The following is a 24,294-nucleotide window of genomic DNA, read 5'->3' as shown; positions in this document are numbered from 1 at the left end:
ACAGGAATCCAGTATCTTCTCTACCTCATACTCCATGTTACCTTCAACCAATACAGGGTCAGGAGGTGCCACCCCAGGAACTAATGGTTCAACAAACCTCTTCAACAAGGACTTATGGAACACATTATAAATCTTAAACGTGACAGGAAGAGCCAACCGAAAAGAGACCGGATTAATAATCTCCAAAATCTTGTAAGGTCCAATAAATCTAGGCTTAAACTTAGGAGAAGCCACTTTCACAGCGATATTTTTTGATGACAACCAAACCATATCACCCACCTTAAACTGGGGACCAATGGTCCTATGCCGGTTGGAAAACCACTGGGCCTTTTCCTGGGAGAGAGACAACTTATCCACCACTTGGTCCCAGTTCTGGTGCATTCTCTCCACCACAGTGTCAACACCTGGGCAGACAGAAGGCTCCACCTGCCCTGAAGAAAATCGAGGATGAAACCCAAAGTTACAAAAAAAAAGGTGACATCAAAGTGGCAGAACTAGCTCTATTATTTAAAGCCAATTCGGCCAAGGGCAAAAATGAAACCCAATCATCCTGATCAGCCGAAATAAAACATCTCAAATACGACTCCGAAGTCTGGTTTGTTCTCTCCGTCTGCCCGTTGGTCTGAGGGTGAAATGCAGAGGAGAAGGACAACTGAATTCCCAACTTGGAACAGAAAGTCCTCCAAAATCTAGACACAAACTGAACTCCTCTGTCAGACACAATGTTCTCAGGAATCCCGTGCAAGCGAACTACCTGTTGCAAAAACAAGGGCACCAACTCAGAGGAAGATGGCAACTTAGGGAGTGGTACAAGATGGACCATCTTAGAGAATCTATCACAAATCACCCAAATTACGGTCATTCTCTGAGAGACAGGCATATCAGAGATAAAATCCATTGAAATATGGGTCCATGGCCTCTTGGGCACCGGCAAAGGCATCAACAACCAACTAGAGCGAGTACAAGGTTTAGACAGGGAGCAAGTCCCACAGGACTGCACAAAATTCCTGACATCATGAGACAAGGCGGGCCACCAAAAAGACCGACTCACCAGATCTCTAGTACCAAAAATACCTGGATGACCAGCCAATGCAGAGCAATGAACTTCAGACATCACTCTCTTCCTCCACTGGTCAGGAACATACAACTTTCCACTGGGACAACGCTCAGGTTTGTCCTCCTGAAACTCTTCCAGAGCACGTCTCAAATCGGGCGAGATGGCAGAAAGAACTACCCCCTCACCTAAGATGGTAGCAGGCTTGGTCACAACAGGAGAATCAGCAAAGAAACTCCTAGAGAGGGCGTCTGCCTTGACATTCTTAGTGCCAGGAAGAAAAGAGACCACAAAATCAAAACGTGTGAAAAACAAGGCCCACCTAGCCTGTCTAGGATTCAAGCGTTTGGCCGACTCCAGGTAAATCAAATTCTTATGGTCAGTAAGGACCATGACCTGGTGTTTAGCTCCCTCCAACCAATGTCTCCACTCCTCAAATGCCCATTTCATGGCCAACAGTTCCCGATTCCCCACATCATAGTTACGTTCGGATGGGGAGAACTTCCGGGAAAAGAAAGCACAGGGATTCATTTTAGATGTCACAGGATCTTTTTGGGACAAAACAGCTCCTGCACCAATCTCAGAGGCGTCCACCTCTACCTGAAACGGGAGTGAGACATCAGCTTGCCGCAGAACCGGAGCAGAAGTGAATCTTCGCTTCAGCTCCTGAAAGGAAGAAACAGCCTCCGGAGACCAATTCAGCACATCAGCACCCTTTTTAGTCAAATCAGTCAATGGCTTGGCAATACTAGAAAAATTAGCTATAAATTTCTGATAAAAATTAGCAAAACTCAAAAACTTCTGTAGGGCCTTCAAAGAAGTGGGCTGAACCCAATCATAAATGGCCTGTACCTTGGCCGGGTCCATTTCAATAGTTGACGGAGACAAAATGAATCCCAAAAATGAAATCCTCTGTTCCCCAAAAAGGCATTTCGATCCCTCAAAATCCGGAACACAGTCCGAACATGTTCCACATGAGAGTCCCAATCCTTGGAAAAGATCAAAATATCATCCAGATAGATAATCAAAAATTTATCCACAAAGTCTCGGAAAATATCGTTCATGAAGGATTGGAAGACAGAAGGGGCATTAGTGAGCCCAAAAGGCATCACCAGGTACTCAAAATGTCCCTCCGGAGTATTAAACGCCGTCTTCCATTCATCCCCATGCTTAATGCGAATAAGATTATAAGCCCCCCTGAGGTCAAGCTTGGTAAACCAGCAAGCACCTTTAACTCTGGAGTATAGATCAGAAATCAGGGGTAACGGATACTGATATTTGACAGTAATTTTGTTGAGGGCACGATAGTCAATACAACGCCTTAATGAACCATCTTTTTTAGCCACGAAAAAAAAACCAGCACCTACGGGTGAAGAGGATGGTCTAATATGACCCTTCTCCAACGACTCCTTAATATAGGATCGCATAGCCTCGTGCTCGGGTACAGATAAATTGAAAAGCCGACCCTTGGGAAATTTACACCCCGGGCTCAGCTCAATTGCACAGTCATAACTCCTATGAGGAGGCAAAGACGCAGACTCATTCTCACTAAATACATCATAAAAGTCAGCCAAATAGTCAGGAACATCATGCGACTGGGGAGAGGTGGAGAAAACAGGAGCATCACTAAGGGCACACCGACAACCCCAACTCACCACAGAAACAGATTTCCAATCCAAAACTGGATTATGGATTTGCAACCAGGGAAACCCCATAACAATGGTATCATGCAAATTATGCAACACCAAAAATCTGCAATTTTCTTGATGGTCTGGGGCGACCCGCATTACCACCTGGGTCCAAAACTGAGGTTTATTTTTCGCCAAAGGAGTCGCATCAATACCCCTCAAAGGGATAGGCGTCCGCAAAGGCGTCATAGGAAATCCACAACGTTTAGCAAAATCCAAGTCCATCAGGTTCAGAGCTGCTCCCGAATCCACAAAAGCCTTGGCGGAAAATGTGGACAGGGAGCAGATCAGAGTAATTGCCAGAAGAAACTTAGGTTGAACACCACCCACAGAAAACGTGTGAGCACAACGTTTCTCTCATTTAGGGCAGACAGAAATAATATGCGAGGCATCTCCACAAAAAAAACACAGCTTATTATGCCTTCTGAACTCCTGACGTTGCGCCCTGGACAAAACTCTATCACATTGTATATGTTCAGACATTTGTTCAACAGGTCGCAACACCTCTCGTGCGGTCCTGCGTTCACGTAAACGCCGATCAACCTGAATGGCTAATGACATAAAATCGTCAAGACCAGAGGGAACAGGAAATCCCACCATAGTATCTTTTACGGCTTCTGACAAACCCTTCCGAAAGAGAACTGCCAAGGCATTATCATTCCAGGTAGTAAGGACCGCCCACTTTGGGAATTTTTGACAGTACAATTCTGCAAAATCTCGACCCTGGCTCAATGCCAACAGGGTCTTTTCAGCCTGATCAATAGCATTAGGTTCGTCATACAACAACCCCAAGGCTTGAAAAAATGCGTTCACATCAAAAAATAATTTACAATTATTTTTGAAATTCAAAAATTTAGACCGATCCCCAAAAAACACATCAGGAGTAGGGATCTTTGGTTCAGCAGCATGTGAATGAGCAAGGTAGGTGGAAATTCCCCGCACTTCCGCAGTGAGCTGCTCCACACGATCAGACAATTGCTTTATCTCCATTGAGAGAAAAAAAATTCCCCCTACGGCCTCAGAGATATAGAGGAAAAAATATACACACTTTTTTTTTTTTACAATTCTTTCCTGCTATTGAGTACCCTAGGATCTGCGGTATGGCTGGTGATTCTGTTATGAATGAGTCACCGTAGGAGGCAAAAACAGAAATACTAGCTAAGTCCAGAAAACCAGAGAAGTTGGCAGCTATTGGATTGCAGACCCCTGAACCTATCAACAACAACTAGCAGTAGCCGTGGGGGGTTCCTACGGTGCCCTAGACTCCTCGATCACAGCCAGAGAACAGAAAGGGAAATCTAAACTGCCCCAGAGCAGACCCCAAAGCAATAGGCAGCCCCCAACATATAATGACGGTGAAGCAAGATGAAAAAACACTCACACAGATAGAAAGATAGGCTGAGCAAATGATGGGGCCCAAGCTAACTAGATAGGACAGGATAGAAAAGCTGCTGTCTGTAATCCGCCAAAACCCTATCAAAACAAGAGCCAACAGCTGATAGGGAAAAAAAGCCCTGAAGACGCTAGGCTTCAAAAAGACTATATCAGTACTCAGGTATTTTCTGAAGACAGAGCAAAAAGGAATTCAGCTCACCCCAGCAGGGAATGGCAGAAATCAAGGAAAACAATGCAAAACAAAACCAAAACACAAATGCAAAAAGTAGAGCAGAAAACTTAGCTTTTGAGGAGCAGGAATCAGACTGGTCTCCTAGAATCCCTCAGATAAATCACCAGCAAGGCAGAAGGGCGTCGGCTGCCTTATATCCAGTCAGTAATTCCCGTCACCCAGTCATCATCATCCTGCCCAGGTGCTTGGTAATCAGCCTAACTACCTTCCTTCCTTCACCAGAAGAGGGAGTTCATCAGACCTCAATGGTGAAGGGAAAATGAACTCACAACACCCCACGTAGATGGTCCAAAGACTCTTGATACGGTTCGTGGAGTCAGGACCCAACCATTTTACCATGAGGTCAAGCTCCTGATCTGCAGATAGGTCGAGGTCAGCAATGGTGGCCTTGAAGGTTGCTTTCCAGGCTCTGTAGTTCTCTCGTCAAACTTTGAGAGGCTGGTGCTGATTAGATCTTTGCTCACCATAAACCTGGCTAACTCGGGCATATCCGATCCTTCACTCCTTGTTACCATGTTAGCTTGTGTTGCCTCTCGGGCGTATAAGCTGTGTGGCGTGAAAGGGTGAATTGTTCCCGGGTAGAATTATGTTGTTGCAGGGTTGAGCTGTGGTTTAACCTCTGGAGATTTCGATGACTGCGGCTTGAACTGTGGAGATGGACTGGAGTGCATCTTGTGGTCATCTTGTTTTGATTGCTGCACCTGAGGAGACACATCATGGCGTTGTGTTATGAATGAGTCACCGTAGGAGGCAAAAACAGAAATACAAGCTAAGTCCAGAAAACCAGAGAAGTTGGCAAATATCAGATTGCAGACCCCTGAACCTATCAACACAACTAGCAGTAGCCGTGGGGGGTTCCTACGATGCCCTAGACCCCTTGATCACAGCCGGAGAATTAAATAGGCCTAAAGAAAGAAAGGGGAAATCTAAACTGCCCCAGAGCAGACCCCAAAGTAATAGGCAGCCCCCAACATATAATGACGGTGAAGCAAGATGAAAACACTAACACAGACAGAAAGATAGACTGAGCAAAGACGGGGCCCAAAACTACCTAGCTAGGAAAGGACAGGAAGGCTGCTGTCTGCAATCTGCCAAAACCCTATCAAAGACATAAGCCAACAAGCTGATATGAAAAAGGCCCTGAAGCAGCTAGGCTTCAAAAACTAAATCAGCACTCAGGTATTTTCAGAAGACAGAGCTAAAGGAATTCAGCACACCCCAGCAGGGAATGGCAGAAATCCAGAAAAACAAAGCAAAACAAAGTCAAAGCACAAATGCAAAAGGCCGAGCAGCAAACTTAGCTTTAGAGGAGCAGGAATTCAGACTGGTCTCCAAGGATCCCACAGAGAAATCACCCGCAGGGCAGAAGGGCGTCGGCAGCCTTATATCCAGTCAGTAACTCCACTCAGCCAGTCATCATCATCAGCCTCAGGTGTTTGATAATCAGGCTCACTACCTTCCTTTACCAGAAGAAGGAGTTCCTCGGGCCTCAGTAATGAAGGGGAAAATGAACTCACAACAGTACCTCCCCCTTGAGGAGGGGTCACCGAACCCTCAACTACGCCACCAGGGCGATCAGGGTGAGCCCGATGAAAGGCACGCACCAATCTTTTGGCATGAATATCAGAGGCAGAGACCCAGGAATTATCCTCCTGACCATAACCCTTCCACTTAACCAAATACTGGAGTCTCCGTCTAGCCAGACGGGAATCCAGTACTTTCTCTACCTCATATTCCATGTTACCTTCAACCAATACAGGGTCTGGAGGTGCCATCCCCGGAACAACAGGTTCAACAAACCTCTTCAACAAAGATTTATGGAACACATTATGGATTTTAAATGTGACAGGAAGAGCCAAACGAAAAGAGACCGGATTAATAATCACCATAATCTTGTAAGATCCAATAAATCTAGGCTTAAACTTAGGAGAAGCCACCTTCATAGCAATATTTTTTGATGATAACCACACCATATCACCAACCTTAAACTGGGGACCAATGGTCCTATGTCGGTTGGAAAACCGCTGGGCCTTTTCCTGGGAGAGAGATAACTTATCCACCACTTGGTCCCAGATCTGGTGCATTCTCTCCACCACAGTGTCAACACCTGGGCAGGCAGAGGGCTCCCCCTGCCCTGAAGAAAATCGAGGATGAAACCCAAAGTTACAAAAAAAAGGTGACATCAAAGTGGCAGAACTAGCTCTATTATTTAAAGCAAATTCGGCCAAGGGCAAAAATGAAACCCAAACATCCTGATCAGCAGAAATAAAACATCTCAAATATGACTCCAAGGTCTGGTTTGTTCTCTCTGTCTGCCCATTGGTCTGAGGGTGAAAAGCAGAGGAGAAGGACAACTGAATTCCCAGCCTGGAACAGAAAGTTCTCCAAAATCTAGACACAAACTGGACTCCTCTGTCAGATACAATGTTCTCAGGAATCCCGTGCAAACGAACCACCTGTTGTAAAAACAGGGGCACCAACTCAGAGGAAGACGGCAACTTAGGGAGTGGTACAAGATGAACCATCTTAGAGAACCTATCACAAATCACCCAAATAACAGTCATCCTTTGAGAGACAGGCATATCAGAGATGAAATCCATTGAAATATGGGTCCATGGCCTCTTGGGGACAGGCAAAGGCATCAACAACCCACTAGAGCGAGAACACGATTTAGACCGGGAGCACGTCCCACAGGACTGCACAACATTCCTGACATCACGAGACAAGGAGGGCCACCAAAAAAAACGACTCACCAGATCTCTAGTACCAAAAATACCTGGATGACCAGCCAAAGCAGAGCAATGAACTTCAGATATCACTCTCTTCTTCCACTGGTCAGGAACATACAACTTTCCACTGGGACAACGCTCAGGTTTGTCCTCTTGGAACTCTTCCAGAGCACGTCTCAAATCGGGCGAGATGGCAGAAAGAACTACCCCTTCGCCTAAGATGGTAGCAGGCTTGGTCACCACAGGAGAATCAGCAAAGAAGCTCCTAGAGAGGGCGTCTGCCTTGACATTCTTCGTTCCAGGAAGAAAAGAAACCACAAAATCAAAATGTGTAAAAAACAAGGCCCACCTAGCCTGTCTAGGGTTCAAGCGCTTAGCCGACTCTAGGTAAATCAAATTCTTGTGGTCAGTGAGGACCACGACTTGATGCTTAGCTCCCTCCAACCAATGTCTCCACTCCTCAAATGCCCATTTCACGGCCAACAGTTCCCTATTTCCCACATCATAGTTACGTTCAGATGGAGAGAACTTTCGGGAAAAGAAAGCACAGGGATTCATTTTAGATGTTACAGGATCCTTTTGGGACAAAACAGATCCTGCACCAATCTCAGAAGCATCCACCTCTACCTGGAATGGAAGTGAGACATCAGGTTGCCGCAAAACCGGGGCGGAGGTGAATCTTCGCTTCAGCTCCTGAAAGGAAGAAACAGCCTCCGGAGACCAATTTAACACATCAGCACCCTTCTTAGTCAAATCAGTCAATGGCTTGGCAATACTAGAAAATTTTGCTATAAATTTCCGATAAAAATTAGCAAAACCCAAAAACTTCTGGAGGGCCTTCAAAGAAGTGGGCTGAACCCAATCGTAAATGGCCTGTACCTTGGCCGGGTCCATTTCAATAGTTGACGGGGACAAAATAAATCCCAAAAAAGAAATCCTCTGTACTCCAAAAAGGCATTTAGATTCTTTGACATACAGGGAATTCTCCCTCAAGATCCGGAACACAGTCCGAATATGTTCCACATGAGAATCCCAGTCCTTGGAGAAGATCAAAATATCATCCAGATAATCAAAAATTTATCGACAAAATCTCGGAAAATATCGTTCATGAAGCACTGGAAGACAGAAGGGGCATTAGTGAGCCCAAAAGGCATCACCAGGTACTCAAAATGTCCCTCCGGAGTATTAAACGCCGTCTTCCATTCATCCCCATGCTTAATGCGAATAAGATTATACGCCCCCCTGAGGTCAAGCTTGGTAAACCAGCAAGCACCTTTAACTCTGGAGAATAGATCAGAAATCAGGGGTAACGGATACTGATATTTAACAGTAATTTTGTTGAGGGCACGATAATCAATACAAGGTCTTAACGATCCATCCTTTTTGGCTACAAAAACAAAACCGCCACCTAAGGGTGACGAGGATGGTCTAATATGACCCTTCTCCAACGCCTCCTTAATATAGGATCGCATAGCCTCGTGCTCGGGTACAGATAAATTGAAGAGCCGACCCTTGGGAAATTTACACCCCGGGCTCAGTTCAATTGCACAGTCATAACTCCTATGAGGAGGCAGAGACGCAGACTCATACTCACTAAATACATCATAAAAGTCCGCCAAATAATCAGGAACATCATGCGACTGAGGAGAGGTGGAAAATACCGGAGCCTCACTAAAGGCACACCGACAACCCCAACTCACCACAGACACAGATTTCCAATCCAAGACTGGATTATGAATTTGTAACCAGGGAAACCCCAGAACAATAGTATCATGCAGATTATGCAACACCAAAAATCTGCAATTTTCTTGATGGTCTGGGGCGACCCGCATTACCACCTGGGTCCAAAACTGAGGTTTATTTTTAGCCAAAGGAGTAGCATCAATCCCCCTCAAAGGGATAGGCGTCTGCAGAGGTGTCATCGGAAATCCACAACGTTTAGCAAAATCCAAATCCATTAGGTTTAGGGCTGCTCCCGAATCCACAAAAGCCTTAGCGGAAAATGTGGACAGGGAGTAGATCAGAGTAATAGCCAGAAGAAACTTAGGTTGAACACCCCCAACAGAAAACGTGTGTGCAAAGCGTTTCTCTCGTTTAGGACAGACAGAAATAATATGCGAGGCATCTCCACAGAAAAAACTCAACTTATTACGCCTTCTGAACTCCTGACGCTGCTCTCTGGAAAAAACTCTATCACATTGCATAGGTTCAGACATTTGTTCAACAGGTGGCAACACCTCTCGTGCAGCTTTGCGTTCACGCAAACGCCGATCAACCTGAATGGCTAATGACATAGAATCGTCAAGACCAGAGGGAACAGGAAATCCCACCATAGTATCTTTTACGGCTTCTGACAACCCCTTCCGAAAGAGAGCAGCCAAGGCATTATCATTCCAGGTAGTAAGTACTGCCCACTTTCGGAATTTTTGACAGTACAATTCTGCAGAATCACGACCCTGGTTCAATGCCAGCAGGGTCTTTTCAGCCTGATCAATGGCATTAGGTTCGTCATACAACAACCCCAAGGCCTGAAAAAATGCGTTCACATTAGTCAGAATAGGATCATCTGGTTTCAAAGAAAACGCCCAATCCTGGGGATCGCCACGCAGCAAAGAGATGACAATTTTAACCTGCTGCGCGGAGCTCCCTGACGAGTTAGGCTTCAAGGCAAAAAATAATTTACAATTATTTTTGAAATTCAAAAATTTAGACCGATCCCCAAAAAATACATCAGGTGTAGGAATCTTTGGTTCAGCAGCATGTGAATGAGCAAGGTAGGCGGAAATTCCCCACACTTCCGCAGCGAGCTTCTCCACACGATCAGACAATTGCTTTATCTCCATTGAGAGAAAAAAAAAAAATTCCCCCTACGGCCTCAGAGATATAGAGGAATAAATATACACCTTTTTCTTTTTTTTTTTACAATTCTTTCCTGCTATTGAGTACCCTAGGATCTGCGGTATGGCTGGTGATTCTGTTATAAATGAGTCACCGTAGGAGGCAAAAACAGAAATACAAGCTAAGTCCAGAAAACCAGAGAAGTTGGCAACTATCAGATTGCAGACCCCTGAACCTATCAACACAACTAGCAGTAGCCGGGGGGGGGTTCCTACGATGCCCTAGACCCCTCGATCACAGCCGGAGAATTAAATAGGCCTAAAGAAAGAAAGGGGAAATCTAAACTGCCCCAGAGCAGACCCCAAAGCAATAGGCAGCCCCCAACATATAATGACGGTGAAGCAAAATGAAAACACTAACACAGACAGAAAAATAGACTGAGCAAAGACGGGGCCCAAAACTACCTAGATAGGAAAGGACAGGAAGGCTGCTGTCTGCAATCTGCCAAAACCCTATCAAAGATATAAGCCAACAAACTGATATGAAAAAGGCCCTGAAGCAGCTAGGCTTCAAAAACTAAATCAGCACTCAGGTATTTTCAGAAGACAGAGCTAAAGGAATTCAGCACACCCCAGCAGGGAATGGCAGAAATCCAGAAAAACAAAGCAAAAGTCAAAGCACAAATGCAAAAGGCCGAGCAGCAAACTTAGCTTTAGAGGAGCAGGAATTCAGACTGGTCTCCAAGGATCCCACAGAGAAATCACCCGCAGGGCAGAAGGGCGTCGGCAGCCTTATATCCAGTCAGTAACTCCACTCAGCCAGTCATCATCATCAGCCTCAGGTGTTTGATAATCAGGCTCACTACCTTTCTTTACCAGAAGAGGGAGTTCCTCGGGCCTCAGTAATGAAGGGGAAAATGAACTCACAACAGCGTTGGTCTTGGGTCTCTGCAGATGCTGTGGGTAACACTGGCACCGTAAGTTGGGCTGACTTGGACGTTTCCACATTTTGGGGTTGAACGTCGCTGGAGAAGGTGTGTGCTGCAGATATCTGTTTCTGCACGTAATCACTGGTATGGACAGCTGGGTCCTCTTCTTCCAGTGGTGGTAGACAAATCGGGTTGAGATTTTGATTCACTGCTTGCGCGAGTATTTTTACTTCAGCTAGCGCAATTTCTTCCTCCATTTGTGTTTGAAGAATTTTTGATTGAGCCTCTGCCTTCTTAGCTTCTGCCTCCACTTCAGCTTTCTAGGCTTCTGCCTCTGCTTTCTTTTCCATATAGGAACGTCTTAGTTTGGATCGCTCCGCGTTTAAACGGACCTCTAGGATTCTGTCGCTGAGGGCTGAAGTTCTTGAGCAGGATGATTTGTACGACTGAGCAGAGTGTCTGGATGAGCCTGACCTGTGGGATCTTGATTCTTGCAGATGAGCAAAACGGAGCTCTGCTTTATCTTTGGCATCTTGCACAGTGGCGTCCCTTTCTCTTTCTGTGGAATCCACTTTGCTTAATTCTGATGAGGCTTCATCAATATTAGAGTCTTTTAGGAAGGCAACGTACCTTGTGGACAGTCTCTTGTATCTTCCGTGGGCCGTGTCTAGCCGTTTTATAGTGTCCTGTAGACTCGCTGCATCATTTTTGTGGCATTGGATGCTTGACATAAGGGAGGTGACTCGTTCCCATAGGTCGTCCAGGTTGTCATTGAACTCATCCTTCATATTGTGATAGTTTTCGACAGCCTTTATGGTTGGTTTGACAGAGCGTCTTGGTCTGTTTCTGAAGCTGGCTCTGTTTCCCCCTCTTCATAATGGACAGTATTGGGTAGTATTTTCTCTGTTTCAGCAGTGGGAGACTGTGCAAGGTCTTTTTCGGCCATTTTGAATTAAGGTGCACTGCCTCTTTAAGAAACTGAACTTTTGAATTGGGGGGCTGGAAATCACAGTGCAGCTTAGTTAAGACATCCTGACGAGATCCCCAATGTGTTTTTAGAGAATTGTGGGGTTTTGCAGTCCGACAATCTGCAGCGATGTTGTATAATATACAGACAGTCTCTATGCACAATGCGGTCTGGGATGATGCTGCAGAAATTTTTAGCAGAGCAGGGCTGCAGTATGTGAGCGGGCAGATGGGTTAAGATATAAGGGTGATTTTTTGCCGGGCTTCAAGGCAGTTTTTTGACTCTTCTGTCCCCACATGAGGTGAATGGAGGTGTAGTGGATTGGGGTTGGGAGAGATTCCTACCTTCCGTTTCCTCAATGCAGAGCAGACAGGACCATTGTTGCTGTTTTGCTGTTCATGCATCCGGAGAGATGATACACACCAGATATTGTGAAGTCCAGACTTGTTTATTGGAAATCTGGACATACAGCATATGATTGGTAATGCAGTACTTCTCCAGGAATGCAGGTATAACGACCAAGGTGGTACAGCGAGATGCAGCAAGGTGAGCAACGGATTTGTATGTGAAATTATGGTAAAAAAAACTGATGCCTTTTACAGCCTGGTAAGCGTGTCTCTCCCAGGAGAAAATGAAACTAGTAATGGCCACCGGCTGGAAGAGAAGGACTGACCTGACCTGGAAGTGGAAGGCATGTACTAGAATTAATTAGCTGCAGTCTGCTATACAGAAAAAGGACAGCAGGTGGCAGCAGACCAAATGCAAAGCTGAACACAAAGAATGGTAATACAACACAATCTATATTAGCATATAGTCATAACTTTAGATGGAACAGCACAGAAACAATGAGAAAGGCTGCGATTGGCTGTTCAAAATTGAACAGCCAATCACAGCGATCGGGAAGCCGGATGGGCGGGGACAGCCTTGGGATGCCAACACTATCTTCCTACAGGTAAGATAGCGTCGGAATTTTAATGCGATCACCGCGACTAAGACGTACTATACCGTCCATGGTCAGACAGGCCCAGGCCACCTAGACGGGCTAGTAGATCGGATGTCATAGAGGGGTTAAGATCCTCCTTTTAGTTAAGGGCTTCTTCAATCACTAATTTTCTAATGCTTTCTCTTTCCAGAGAAACACCAATTTTGCATACCATTTCTCCATTAAGAGCTATAAGAGCTGGTTTTGCAAATAATTATAATTGTACACAGTCTTCCACAACAAGCTCTATGAGCTGTCTTTTAAATATCTGCTGTCATTGTTACAGTACTTTGTCACTTACAAAATATATTGTAACTCATGTTTGAGATGCTCTTTACTTCTCCTTTGCATGGTGGGAAGTGCTGGGTACTGGTTTCTTGGTGTCGTTGTGATCTTTCTCAGTCACAGCTTTGAAAACTTCTGGTCATAAGTGTTGTAAATGTGTTTTTAGATTGGAAGCTCTTGTAGGAGCATTTTTATCACTGCCTGAATATGCACTGATTTTGAGGTAACAGCATTTCTTTTCATCTGTCGTACACTACACAAAATATTTTTGATCTCGAGTTCATGAGAAATGCTCAAATACAGCCGACTTCATAGGAAGCTTCTTAAGCATTTTGTAATCATATAAATTCGCTCTCAAAATAATTTTGTCCTATAAAAAAATAAGGTACCATATATACTCGAGTATAAGCCAACCCGAGGCACCTAATTTTGCCACGGAAAACTGGGTAAACTTATTGACTCGAGTATAAGCCGGGTATGCATTGTCCCCTCATCCCTGTCCTGGTATACATGGCTCCCTGGTCCCTGTCCTGCTATGCATGGTTCCCCCATCCCATCCTGCTATTCATGGCTCCCCGGTCCCTGTCATTGTATGCATGGCTTCCCGGTCCTGCTATGCTTGGCTCCCCCATCCAGTCCTGGTGTGCATGGCTCCTTATCCCTTATTCTACTCACCCTCCAGCATCTCGGTGGTCACGGCGCCTTCGCAGCATCTCGATGATTTCGGCATCCAGCACGATAATGTGGCACCACTTATTAAGGTAATGAGTATGCACACCACACCAATGGGAGTGCTGCGAGGGCACGCTGGTGGGTGAGTAGGATGTCTTCTGGAAGCCGGCGGCTGTCACTGTGCGCTGCTCTAAGAGAAATGAATATTAATTTGTCTTTAGCAGCGGGCACAGTAACAGCCACAGCTGCCGGCTTCTGCCTCCCGCTGCTCCCCCTTTCCCACCAGCTTTCTGGACAATTGATTCTTGTATAAGCCAAGGGAGGCATTTTCAGCACAAAAAAATCTGCTGAAAAACTCGGCTTATGCACGAGTATATACGGTATATTGTAATTCCTGCAAGAATAGGGAATCATGTATAATTTTGGATAGAAATAAAACAAACTTTCTATAAATCAATACTAGAGATGATGACAAATTAAAAGTTTGCAATATATGTTATTAGAAGGCTTTAGTCTGAACTTTCAAACTCAGGCATTTCTCAGGGTATAGCTCAGCTAGGCTATGTGCACACGGTGTGGATTCTGCTGCGGATCCGCAGTGTTTCAGGCTCTGTAGGTCTGCAGCAGATTTAGGTGCGTTGTACAGTACCATGGTTTTCAATGGTAAAATGAAAAACGCTGTGCACATGCTGCGGATCTGCTGCGGGTTCAAATCCGCAGCATGTCAATTCTTTGTGCGGATTCTGCTGCGGTTTCACACCTTCACCATTGTAGAGATGTGAAACCGCAGGGCTAAACCGCAGGCTAAATCGCAGGTCTTTTGACCTGAGATTTTACCTGCGGATTTTTACAAATCCGCGCGGAAAAATCCCGCAGGACCAAAATCTACGTGTGCACATAGCCTAAATGCATCATGATGCTGCACAGTCTTTGAAAAGGAGAGGTGGGAGGGAACAAGATTTTGCTGAATCACACCCCAGAAAGAAACTGAAACTGCTAGCAGAGCTAATAATATGAAGAGCTTCAGTTCAACTATCCTCTCCAAACATGCACACTAGACATAAAAAATGTAAAAAACAGACTTGTAAAGGCAACTTAACATGACCAAATAGCAGCGTATAGCAGCTACGCATTTCAAACACACTGGGTGTTTCACGTTATTTCATCTGGACTATTTGGAAGCTGGAGCAATCCTTTTTTTGCTGTGATCTTACCAGCGTGCAACTACACGTGCTGCGTGCTTCCCCACACCACAAGCTACATCAAGAGAGATGGTTTCTCATTTTGCCTTCCTGTATAGCACACACACTGGCCATGGTGGATGCCGCACATGGCACAGAAAAACTGGACATGCGGTATACTGCACATGACAAACGCACTGAACATACTATATACACACTGGACATACCTGTATACCACACATGGGACTCACACACTGGACATATACAGCACATAGAACTCACAAACTGGCCATATACCGCACACGGCACCCAGACAATGGCTCTATATCCAACACAGCCCACACACTGGTCATATACCACACACACACTGGACATTGACTGTATAATACACACCCCACTCACATACTGGCCATATACTTTAGAGTGGGGAAAAAAAGAATTTAGTCAGCCACCAATTGTGCAAGTTCTCCCACTTAAAAAGATGAGACAGGCCTGTAATTGACATCACAGGTAGACCACAACTATGAGTCAAAATGAGAAAACAAATCAAGCTCCGTACACACACGACTCTGTTCTGAACATGTCGTACACACACGACTGCTCTGTACACGTCGTACACACACGACTGCTCTGTACACCTCGTACACACACGACTGCTCTGTACACGTCGTACACACAAGACTCTGCTCCGTACACGTCGTACACACACGACTCTGCTCCATACACTTTGTACACACACGACTCTGCTCCGTACACGTCATACACACACGACTCTGCTCCGTACACGTCGTACACACACGACTCTGCTCTGTACACGTCGTACACACACGACTCTGCTCTGTACACGTCGTACACACACGACTCTGCTCTGTACACCTCGTACACACGCGGCTCCGCTCCGTACACCTCGTACACACGCGGCTCCGCTCCGTACACCTCGTACACACACGGCTCCGCTCCGTACACCTCGCACACACACGGCTCCGCTCCGTACACCTCGCACACACACGGCTCCGCTCCGTACCCCTCGCACACACACGGCTCCGCTCCGTACACCTCGTACACACGCGGCTCCGCTCCACACACCTCGCACACACGCGGCTCCGCTCCACACACCTCGTACACACGCGGCTCCGCTCCGTACACCTCGTACACACGCGGCTCCGCTCCGTACACCTCGTACACACACGGCTCCGCTACGTACACCTCGTACACACACGGCTCTGCTACGTACACCTCGTACACACACGGCTCTGCTACGTACACCTCGTACACACACGGCTCTGCTACGTACACCTCGTACACACACGGCTCTGCTACGTACACCTCGTACACACACAGCTCCACTCCGCTCCACACACCTCGTACACACGCGGCTCCGCTCCGTACACCCACGGCTCCGCTCCGTACACCTCGTACACACACGGCTCTGCTACATCTCCCCTGTAAACCCCTCCTGACCCCACACAGAAACTTCCCCTCATCCAGCACCATGACAACCAGCACAGCAGAGTCCTGCATACACTGAGGCCCCTGATCATGTGACACCTGACTCCTCCCCTCCTGTGACCTCATCCCAGGTCCTGTGCGCACAGAGCAGCCATATATGTGGAGTGCGGCTCTGCAGGTGGAGGTAGGTGCTGGAGATTCCCCATTACTGGGCACAGGGGACATTAACCCCCTCAGTGCTGTCGACATTTCTCTCCTCGCTCCCATATAACTTACTGACGGCCATTTCTTCTCTTTCTCTGGAGCTTCTGTTATTTCCCGCTGATGTCGCCGTATGTGGGACATTTATTGGTCGTATTTAATAGAAGGTTCTGGAACATATAAATTATTAATGAGGTTTATTCCTTCTCTGGGGACAGAAAACATCAGCGATTCCCTTATCGTCTCTTTATTAGTTGTCACCAATTAGAGTGGCGCTCGGTTCTCTGCCGTCCCATAGATGATGGACAGAGAGAAGGGGGTTCAAGCTGCTAAATACACATCTATATAAGATTCCTAAGGAGTCTAGTTTCCACTGTTTAGGCACATCAGGTGCTTGGTCTGCTAATTATGCCAGCAAATTTTATATTCAGAAAGTGAAATGTCGCTCCTTCCCTTCCTAGCTCTGCTGTGTGCCCAAACAGTAGCATTCCCCCACATATGGGATATCGGCATGCTCAGGAGAAATTGCACAACAAATTGTATGGTCCATTTTCTCTTGTTACCCTCGCGAAAGTAAAAAAAAATTAGGTCTAAAGGAAAATTTTTGTGAAAGAAAGTTAAATGTTGATTTTTTCCTTTCACATTCTATTAATTCCTTTGAAGCACCTGAAGAGTTAATACACTTCTTGAATGTGATTTTAAACACCTTGAGGGGTGCAGGTTTTAGTGTTTTGGCTCCTGACTCAATTACAGGATTGAACTACAACACCCCGCCAACGCTGAGGAGACAGCCTAAGGACAGAGAGGAACACTGAGGACACAGTCCAAGGGCAGAGAGGATGACTAAGGAGACAGACCAAGGGCAGAGAGGAAAGCCAAGGAGGCAGCGTGAGGACAGAGAAAAGCGCTGAGGCGACAGTACTTTAGCCGAGAGAAACACTGTTGACACTGAAAACTGCCCTTGGGCTTAGAAGAAAGCTGAGAAGACAGCCTGTGGACAGAGAGAGTAGTGAGGAGATGCCCTGAGGGCAGATAGAAGCAGTGATAAGATGGTCTGATGTCAGACAGGAGTGCCAAAGATCTGCCCTGAGGGCAAAGAGGAACGCTGAGGTGGTGTCCTGAGGGCAAAGAGGAACGCTGAGGAGGTGGCCTGAGGGCAAAGAGGAGCGCTGAGGAGGTGGCCTGAGGGCAAAGAGGAGCGCTGAGGAGGTGGCCTGAGGGTAAAGAGGAGCGCTGAGGAGGTGGCCTGAGGGCAAAGAGGAGCGCTGAGGAGGTGGCCTGAGGGCAAAGAGGAGCGCTGGGGAGGTGGCCTGAGGGCAAAGAGGAGCGCTGAGGAGGTGGCCTGAGGGCAAAGAGGAGCGCTGAGGAGGTGGCCTGAGGGCAAAGAGGAGCGCTGAGGAGGTGGCCTGAGGGCAAAGAGGAGCGCTGAGGAGGTGGCCTGAGGGCAAAGAGGAGCGCTGAGGAGGTGGCCTGAGGGCAAAGAGGAGCGCTGAGGAGGTGGCCTGAGGGCAAAGAGGAGCGCTGAGGAGGTGGCCTGAGGGCAAAGAGGAGCGCTGAGGAGGTGGCCTGAGGGCAAAGAGGAGCGCTGAGGAGGTGGCCTGAGGGCAAAGAGGAATGCTGAGGAGGTGGCCTGAGGGCAAAGAGGAACGCTGAGGTGGTGTCCTGAGGGCAAAGAGGAAAGCTGAGGAGGTGTCCTGAGGGCAAAGAGGAGCGCTGAGGAGGTGTCCTGAGGGCAAAGAGGAGAGCTGAGGAGGTGTCCTGAGGGCAAAGAGGAGCGCTGAGGAGGTGTCCTGAGGGCAAAGAGGAGCGCTGAGGAGGTGGCCTGAGGGCAAAGAGGAGCGCTGAGGAGGTGGCCTGAGGGCAAAGAGGAGCGCTGAGGAGGTGGCCTGAGGGCAAAGAGGAGCGCTGAGGAGGTGGCCTGAGGGCAGAGAGGAGCGCCTGAAGGCAGAGGGAAGCACTGAGGTGACAGCCTGTGGAAAAAGAACATCACTGAGAAGACAGCTTGAAGGCAGAGAGGAACGCTGAGAACACTGAAGAAAAGCCCTTGAACACAGAGGAATGCTGAGGAGACAGCCTCAGGACAGAGATGAGTGCTCCGAAGACGGCCTTAAGATGGCCTGAGAACAGAGAGGAGTGCCGTGGAGATGTCCTGAGGACAGAAAGGAACACTGAGGACACAGTTCGCGGGATCAGATGAATGCTAAGGAGACAGCCCAAGGGCAGAGAGGAGAGCCGAGGAGACAGTGTGAGGACAGAGAAAAGCACTGAGGAGACAGTACTTGAGCAGAGAGGAAAACTGTCCTTGAGCTCAGAAGAAAGCTGAGAAGACAGCCCAAAGACAGAGGAGCACTGAGGAGACGGCCTGAGAGCAGAGAGGAACACTGAGGAGGCAGCCTGAAGGCAGAGAGGATCACTGAGGAGGTGACCTGAGGGCAAAAAGGAACGCCTAAAGGCAGAGGGAAACACTGAGGAGACAGTCTGTGGATAGAGAACATCACTGAGACAGCCTGACAGCCTGAAGGCAGAGAGGAACGCTAAGAACACTGAATAAAAACCCTTGGGCAGAGAGGAACGCTGAGGAGACAGCCTCAGGGCAGAGATGATTGCTCAGAAAACGGCCTTAAGATGGATTGAGAACAGAGAGGAGCGCTGAGGAGGCGGCCTAAAGACAGAGGACTACCAATGCCCTCGTACACCGGAACGCAAATGTCAGCTGCTAGCCTCTTGTATGCATTGATATTGCTGTGCAGAGATGACATTCAACAGAAAGAAAGCACTGTCATGCCTCAACAGGGCCAGTAACGTCAATGGGTCTAAAGTTCCTGCGGGCTGCATGAAACAGCCTCAGGGGCCATGTGTTTGAGACCCCTGATCTAAATGTTATGTCTCAGCAAATGTTTCCCCTTATTATCTTAATTAATTGTATTATTACATGGCATCTTTATTACATTGGCTCATCTTTTCAACCTTCAGGTCCCTACAATATCGGATTGTCTCAGTTGAGATCTTCCAGAGAATTGTACTAATAGACCCAGCGAATATGGATAGCAACAGAGACAAGATGATGGAGAGGATATTACACCTCACCCTAGAGATCCTCCTTCAGCTTACTGGAGAGGTGAGAGATTCTGATGACGTCACATTACATCATTCTTATCTATGGGAATAACAGATGGACAGAACTGGAGAGGTGAGGACTCTGGAAATGTCTGTAGTGAGGTTTATTAATATGTCTCTCCATAACCAGGATTACACAGTAGTGAAGAAGACCTCTAGTGAGCGCTGTCAGGACCCTGTGTCTGAGGAATGGGGAAGAGCCCTGAGCCCAATCACGGGGCCTCCACCTCACCCCCTGATACATGAGGACATCAATGACCAGAAGATTCTAGAACTCACCTACAAGATGATTGAGCTGCTGACTGGAGAGGTGACACTGCTGGGAATGCTGGGACATTATACTGTAACGCTATGGAGGGATCGGGGGGATGACGGTATCATTCTATGTGTCAGGTTCCTATAAGGTATCAGGATGTCACCGTCTATTTCTCCATGGAGGAGTGGGAGTATTTAGAAGGACACAAAGATCTGTACAAGGACGTCCTGATGGAGGTTCCCCAGCCCCTCACATCACCAGGTAATAGACAGGACTAAATACACACGGCCTATGATTATCTGTATGTAAATAATGAATTCAGTCACTGTATGTGTTTCCTCCAGTTCTATCCAGTGAGAGGACAACACCAGAGAGATGTCCCCGTCCTCTTCTTTCACCACAAGACTGTAAAGAAGAAGATCCCACTAATCCCCAGGATCATCAGGTAGATGGAGAGAAGGTGTCATGAAATCTCCCGTATGATAAGTAAAAGGGTGTGAAGGTCTTGTGTTATCTATCAGTAGTATACACTGAGTTTCTTTGATTCACCAGCCCTTTCCAAAGTTTATATTTTCCTATATAAAAATTAGACCCGTGACTCTGGAGTGCAGCAGATAATTAACTAATTAGTTTTCCATGAATCCAGGTTGCTGTTGCACCATTCTGATGGACAGGTCACAATTTGATACAAGCTGAATCCATGTACCCATCCTCTCCGGTGTCAACATTTCAGGCTAGTTGGAGAATTTGTAGAAGCTGTAAGAACCTAGACATCTAACTTGCTTTATACTTGGTGGAGATGAGAGGACAAAGCTGATCATAGACATTAGATGTTGTCTGGATCTTCTCACTATTTTATGATCATGAAGACTGTTCGTTATAATTAGGGGCCTACAGGTTGGATTTATACAGGATTTTGAAAGAAGTAGAAAGGAAGGACAATGTTTTGGCCTATCCCTGACCTGATCACGGCTTTGGTTCATAGCAAATACAGGGGCTGACCATTTCCATATGTTAAATTGCCAACAAATCTTTAAATTGCCTAAGTGCATACCATGGTATTTTGCACTATTCTTTTGAGGGGCGTCCACTACTACAGAACACCAAAGTCTTCTAACTATTGTTGATTGCCAACCAGAAATTGTGCTGAATTTAAGCAGGAGACTTGCAGCTATATAATAGCTACTGCTTTATTTCCGTTTTGTCATGTTCATTTATGATCTTTTTTGGTCTTCAAACAACTTAATCTGTCTGTGACTTATTTGTTTCAGGGTGAAGATCTGCCCCTTATTAATACTATAGAGACATATGTGACGGATGATGAGCGGTGTAAAGAGGACATTCACACAGATAACTGCACAGGTGAGTAGTAGCCACTAAATGCTGATAAGTCACAGGTTCTTCTCATTTGCAGGCCTGTATAATTAGGTGTTCAATGCTTAGGTAGGTGTTGCCCTACTTCTCAGATCTTCTCCAGATCTTTCAGATTTCGGGTATGTCGCTGGGCAATATTGAGTTTCACTTCCCTCCAAAGATTTTCTATTGGGTTCAGGTCTGAAGACTGGCTAGACCACTCCAGGATCTTGACATGGTGCTTACGCAGCCACTCTTTAGTTACCCTAACTGTGTGTTTCAGGTCATTGTCATGCTGGAAGACCCAGCCACAATACATCTTCAATGCTCTTACTGAGAGAAGGAGATTGTTGGTCAAAATCTTGTGATGCATAACCCCATCCATCCTCCCTTCAATGTGGTGCAGTCGCCCTGCCCCATGTCAGAAATCGCCCCTAAAATATGATGTTTCCCCCACCATGCTTCACGGTTGGGATGGTGTTCTTGGGGTTGTACTCACCCTTTTTCTTCCTCCAAAGACAGCAAATGGAGTTGATGCCAAAAAGTTGTATTTTGATTCCCTCTGACAACATTATCTCCTCCCACGCCTCCTCTGGATCATCCAGGTGGTCATTGGCAAACTTTAAAATGGGTCTGGGCATGTGCCGGCATGCGCAGAGAGACCTTGCTTGCCATGCAGGATTTTAATGCATGACGGCGTTGTGTGTTAGTAAAGGTAATGTTTGAGACTGTGGTCCCAGCTCTTTTCAGGTCATTGACCAGGTCCTCCCATGTAGTTTTTAGCGCTTCCTGACCTTTCTCAGAATCATCCTTACCCCACGAGGTGAAATCTTGCATGGAGTCCCAGACCAAGGAAGATTGGCAATCATCTTGTGTTTCTTCCATTTTCTACTAATTGCATCAGCAGTTGTTGCTGACCCATTGTCCTGTAGCCTTATGCAGGTCTGCAATTTTGCCCCTGGTGTCCTTAGACAGCTCTTTGGTCTTGGCCATGGTGGAGAGGTTGAAGTGTGATTGAATGAGTGTGTGGACAAGTGTCTTTTATACAGGTAACAAATTCAAACAGGTGCAATTAATACAGGTAATGAGTGCAGAGTAGTAGGGCTTCTTAAAGAAAATCTAAGTCTTTCTGGTTGGTAGGTGAGCAAATACTTATTTGATGCAATAAAATGCAATTTAATTATTTAAAAATCATACAATGTGTTTTTCTGGTTTTTAGTTTTACATTCTGTCTTTCACAGTTGAAGTGTATCGGCGATAAAAATTACAGACCTCTCCATTCTTTGTCTGTGGGAAACATTGCAAAATCATCAGTGTATTAAAAACTTATTTTTCACACTGTATGTAATTGCTGCAGCCAATCTCTGGCCACAGCAAATATGCATTAGTCTCTGCTCCAGTCAGTGATTGGCTGAAGTGATCACCTGTTTGACCAAAAGAGGAAGAGGCAGCATGGAGACTGGTGGGGACCTGATCAATAGTAGACGAAGAGCATCAGCTCTTTGCAAATTAATCATATCTAACAAGAAAAAGGCTACAGACTTGGCAGCTATGTATATTGGGAGTTCGTCATGAACCAGCATAAAACATTAGGGAGAAAGTAGTGCAAATAGGGTCTTATCCGAAATCTATCTATATAATCATTTTAGGGTGTCTGTCAGTCTGTAACCGAAATCCTGCGCTGCCGATTGGTCGCGGCAGCCAGGCCTCGACCAATCAGCGACAGGCGCAGTGCGCAGGCGCAGTCCTCAATTAGAATGACGCACGCCACTGCTACCGTCGGGAGATCAGCGGCGCTAGCCGCTGATCTCCCGACGGTTGCCGCGGGTCATCTCGGGGCGCACAGGCGTCAGCGGCGATGCAGCCGGGAGATGACCGGCTAGCGGTACCCAGGGTCCAGAGGAGAGGAGACTCCTCCAGACCCTGGGTACCATAACATGTAAAAAATAGAATTAAAATAAAAAAAAGAGTGATATACTCACCTTCCGACGGCCTCCGGACTTTTTCTCTCCACGCTCCCGGCCTCTTTCGTTCCCAGTAAGGCTTTGCGCCAAAGACCGCTGATGACGTCGCGCTCTCGTGAGAGTGACGTCAGCAGCGGTCTTTGGCGCAAAACATTACTGGGAACGGAAGATGTCGGGAGCGTGGAGAGGTGGGACAAAGTCGGGGGCCGTCGGATGGTGAGTATATCACTTTTTTTATTTTAATTTCCCGCTGGCCATATTCTAGAGTACAGAGTCTGGTCTTTTCTGTACTAAAGTATGGATGCGAAACCTGGACGATAAAGAAACAAGACAGAAGAAAAATAAACACCTTGGAAATGTGGTGCTGGAAAAGGATGTTATCAATACCATGGATGGCAAGAAAGACAAATCAACCTTGGAAAAAATCAAGCCAGACATGTCACTTGACGCAAGGATCATGAATCTACGACTTGCCTACTTTGGATACATCGTACGAAGAGAGCAATCACTGTAGAAAGACATCATGGTCGGAAGAATATTTGGAATAAAGATTTGTATAGCTGTAATCCATCATCACATGGAAAGGTTGAAATGTCAATATTAGTCACTCTATAAAAAAAACCTTCCTTCTGTGCGGGTATGCTCTACAGGAAAACTCATCTGTATTCTTGCACAACTGAAGCGTTTTGTGCTTGTTCATAGCCTTTATTCAAAATGTGGGGAACAATACCAGCTGGTAGATTACATAGTGCATGAATAATCACTTATCCAACAGTAGGAAAGAGATCGGAACAGCACAGAAAGGCACAGTATTAAGAAAAGAATAATATAATAAAATGCTAATAGAGGGACATAAGATCCGTCTTATGATTTATTTCTTTTGGTACTCGTGTATCAAGATCTAATATTCATTTTGCCTTTAGTAATGGATGCTTTCTTTTTCAGTCTTCTGCTCATGAGGACTTGTTAACATTTATGGCAACTATATTTAACCCCTTCACTA

At 46.4% G+C, this 24,294-nt stretch overlaps 1 protein-coding gene across 1 annotated transcript in view; it reads left to right on the top strand.

The window, feature by feature from the left end:
- LOC141051164 (uncharacterized) overlaps nucleotides 1-24,294 on the top strand; it is a 195,163-nt gene that overhangs the window by 99,654 nt on the left and 71,215 nt on the right. Inside the window, 5 exon segments of the mRNA XM_073548028.1 lie at nucleotides 19,617-19,719; nucleotides 19,849-20,028; nucleotides 20,112-20,235; nucleotides 20,319-20,419; nucleotides 21,246-21,336. Of these exon segments, the coding sequence (XP_073404129.1) occupies nucleotides 19,617-19,719; nucleotides 19,849-20,028; nucleotides 20,112-20,235; nucleotides 20,319-20,419; nucleotides 21,246-21,336 (599 nt within the window).

The sequence above is a fragment of the Dendrobates tinctorius genome, unplaced genomic scaffold (assembly GCF_039654945.1).
Source record: "Dendrobates tinctorius isolate UK_male_01 unplaced genomic scaffold, ASM3965494v1 ptg000155l, whole genome shotgun sequence".
Classification (NCBI taxonomy): domain Eukaryota; kingdom Metazoa; phylum Chordata; class Amphibia; order Anura; family Dendrobatidae; genus Dendrobates; species Dendrobates tinctorius.
This window is presented reverse-complemented; position numbering and strand designations above follow the sequence as displayed.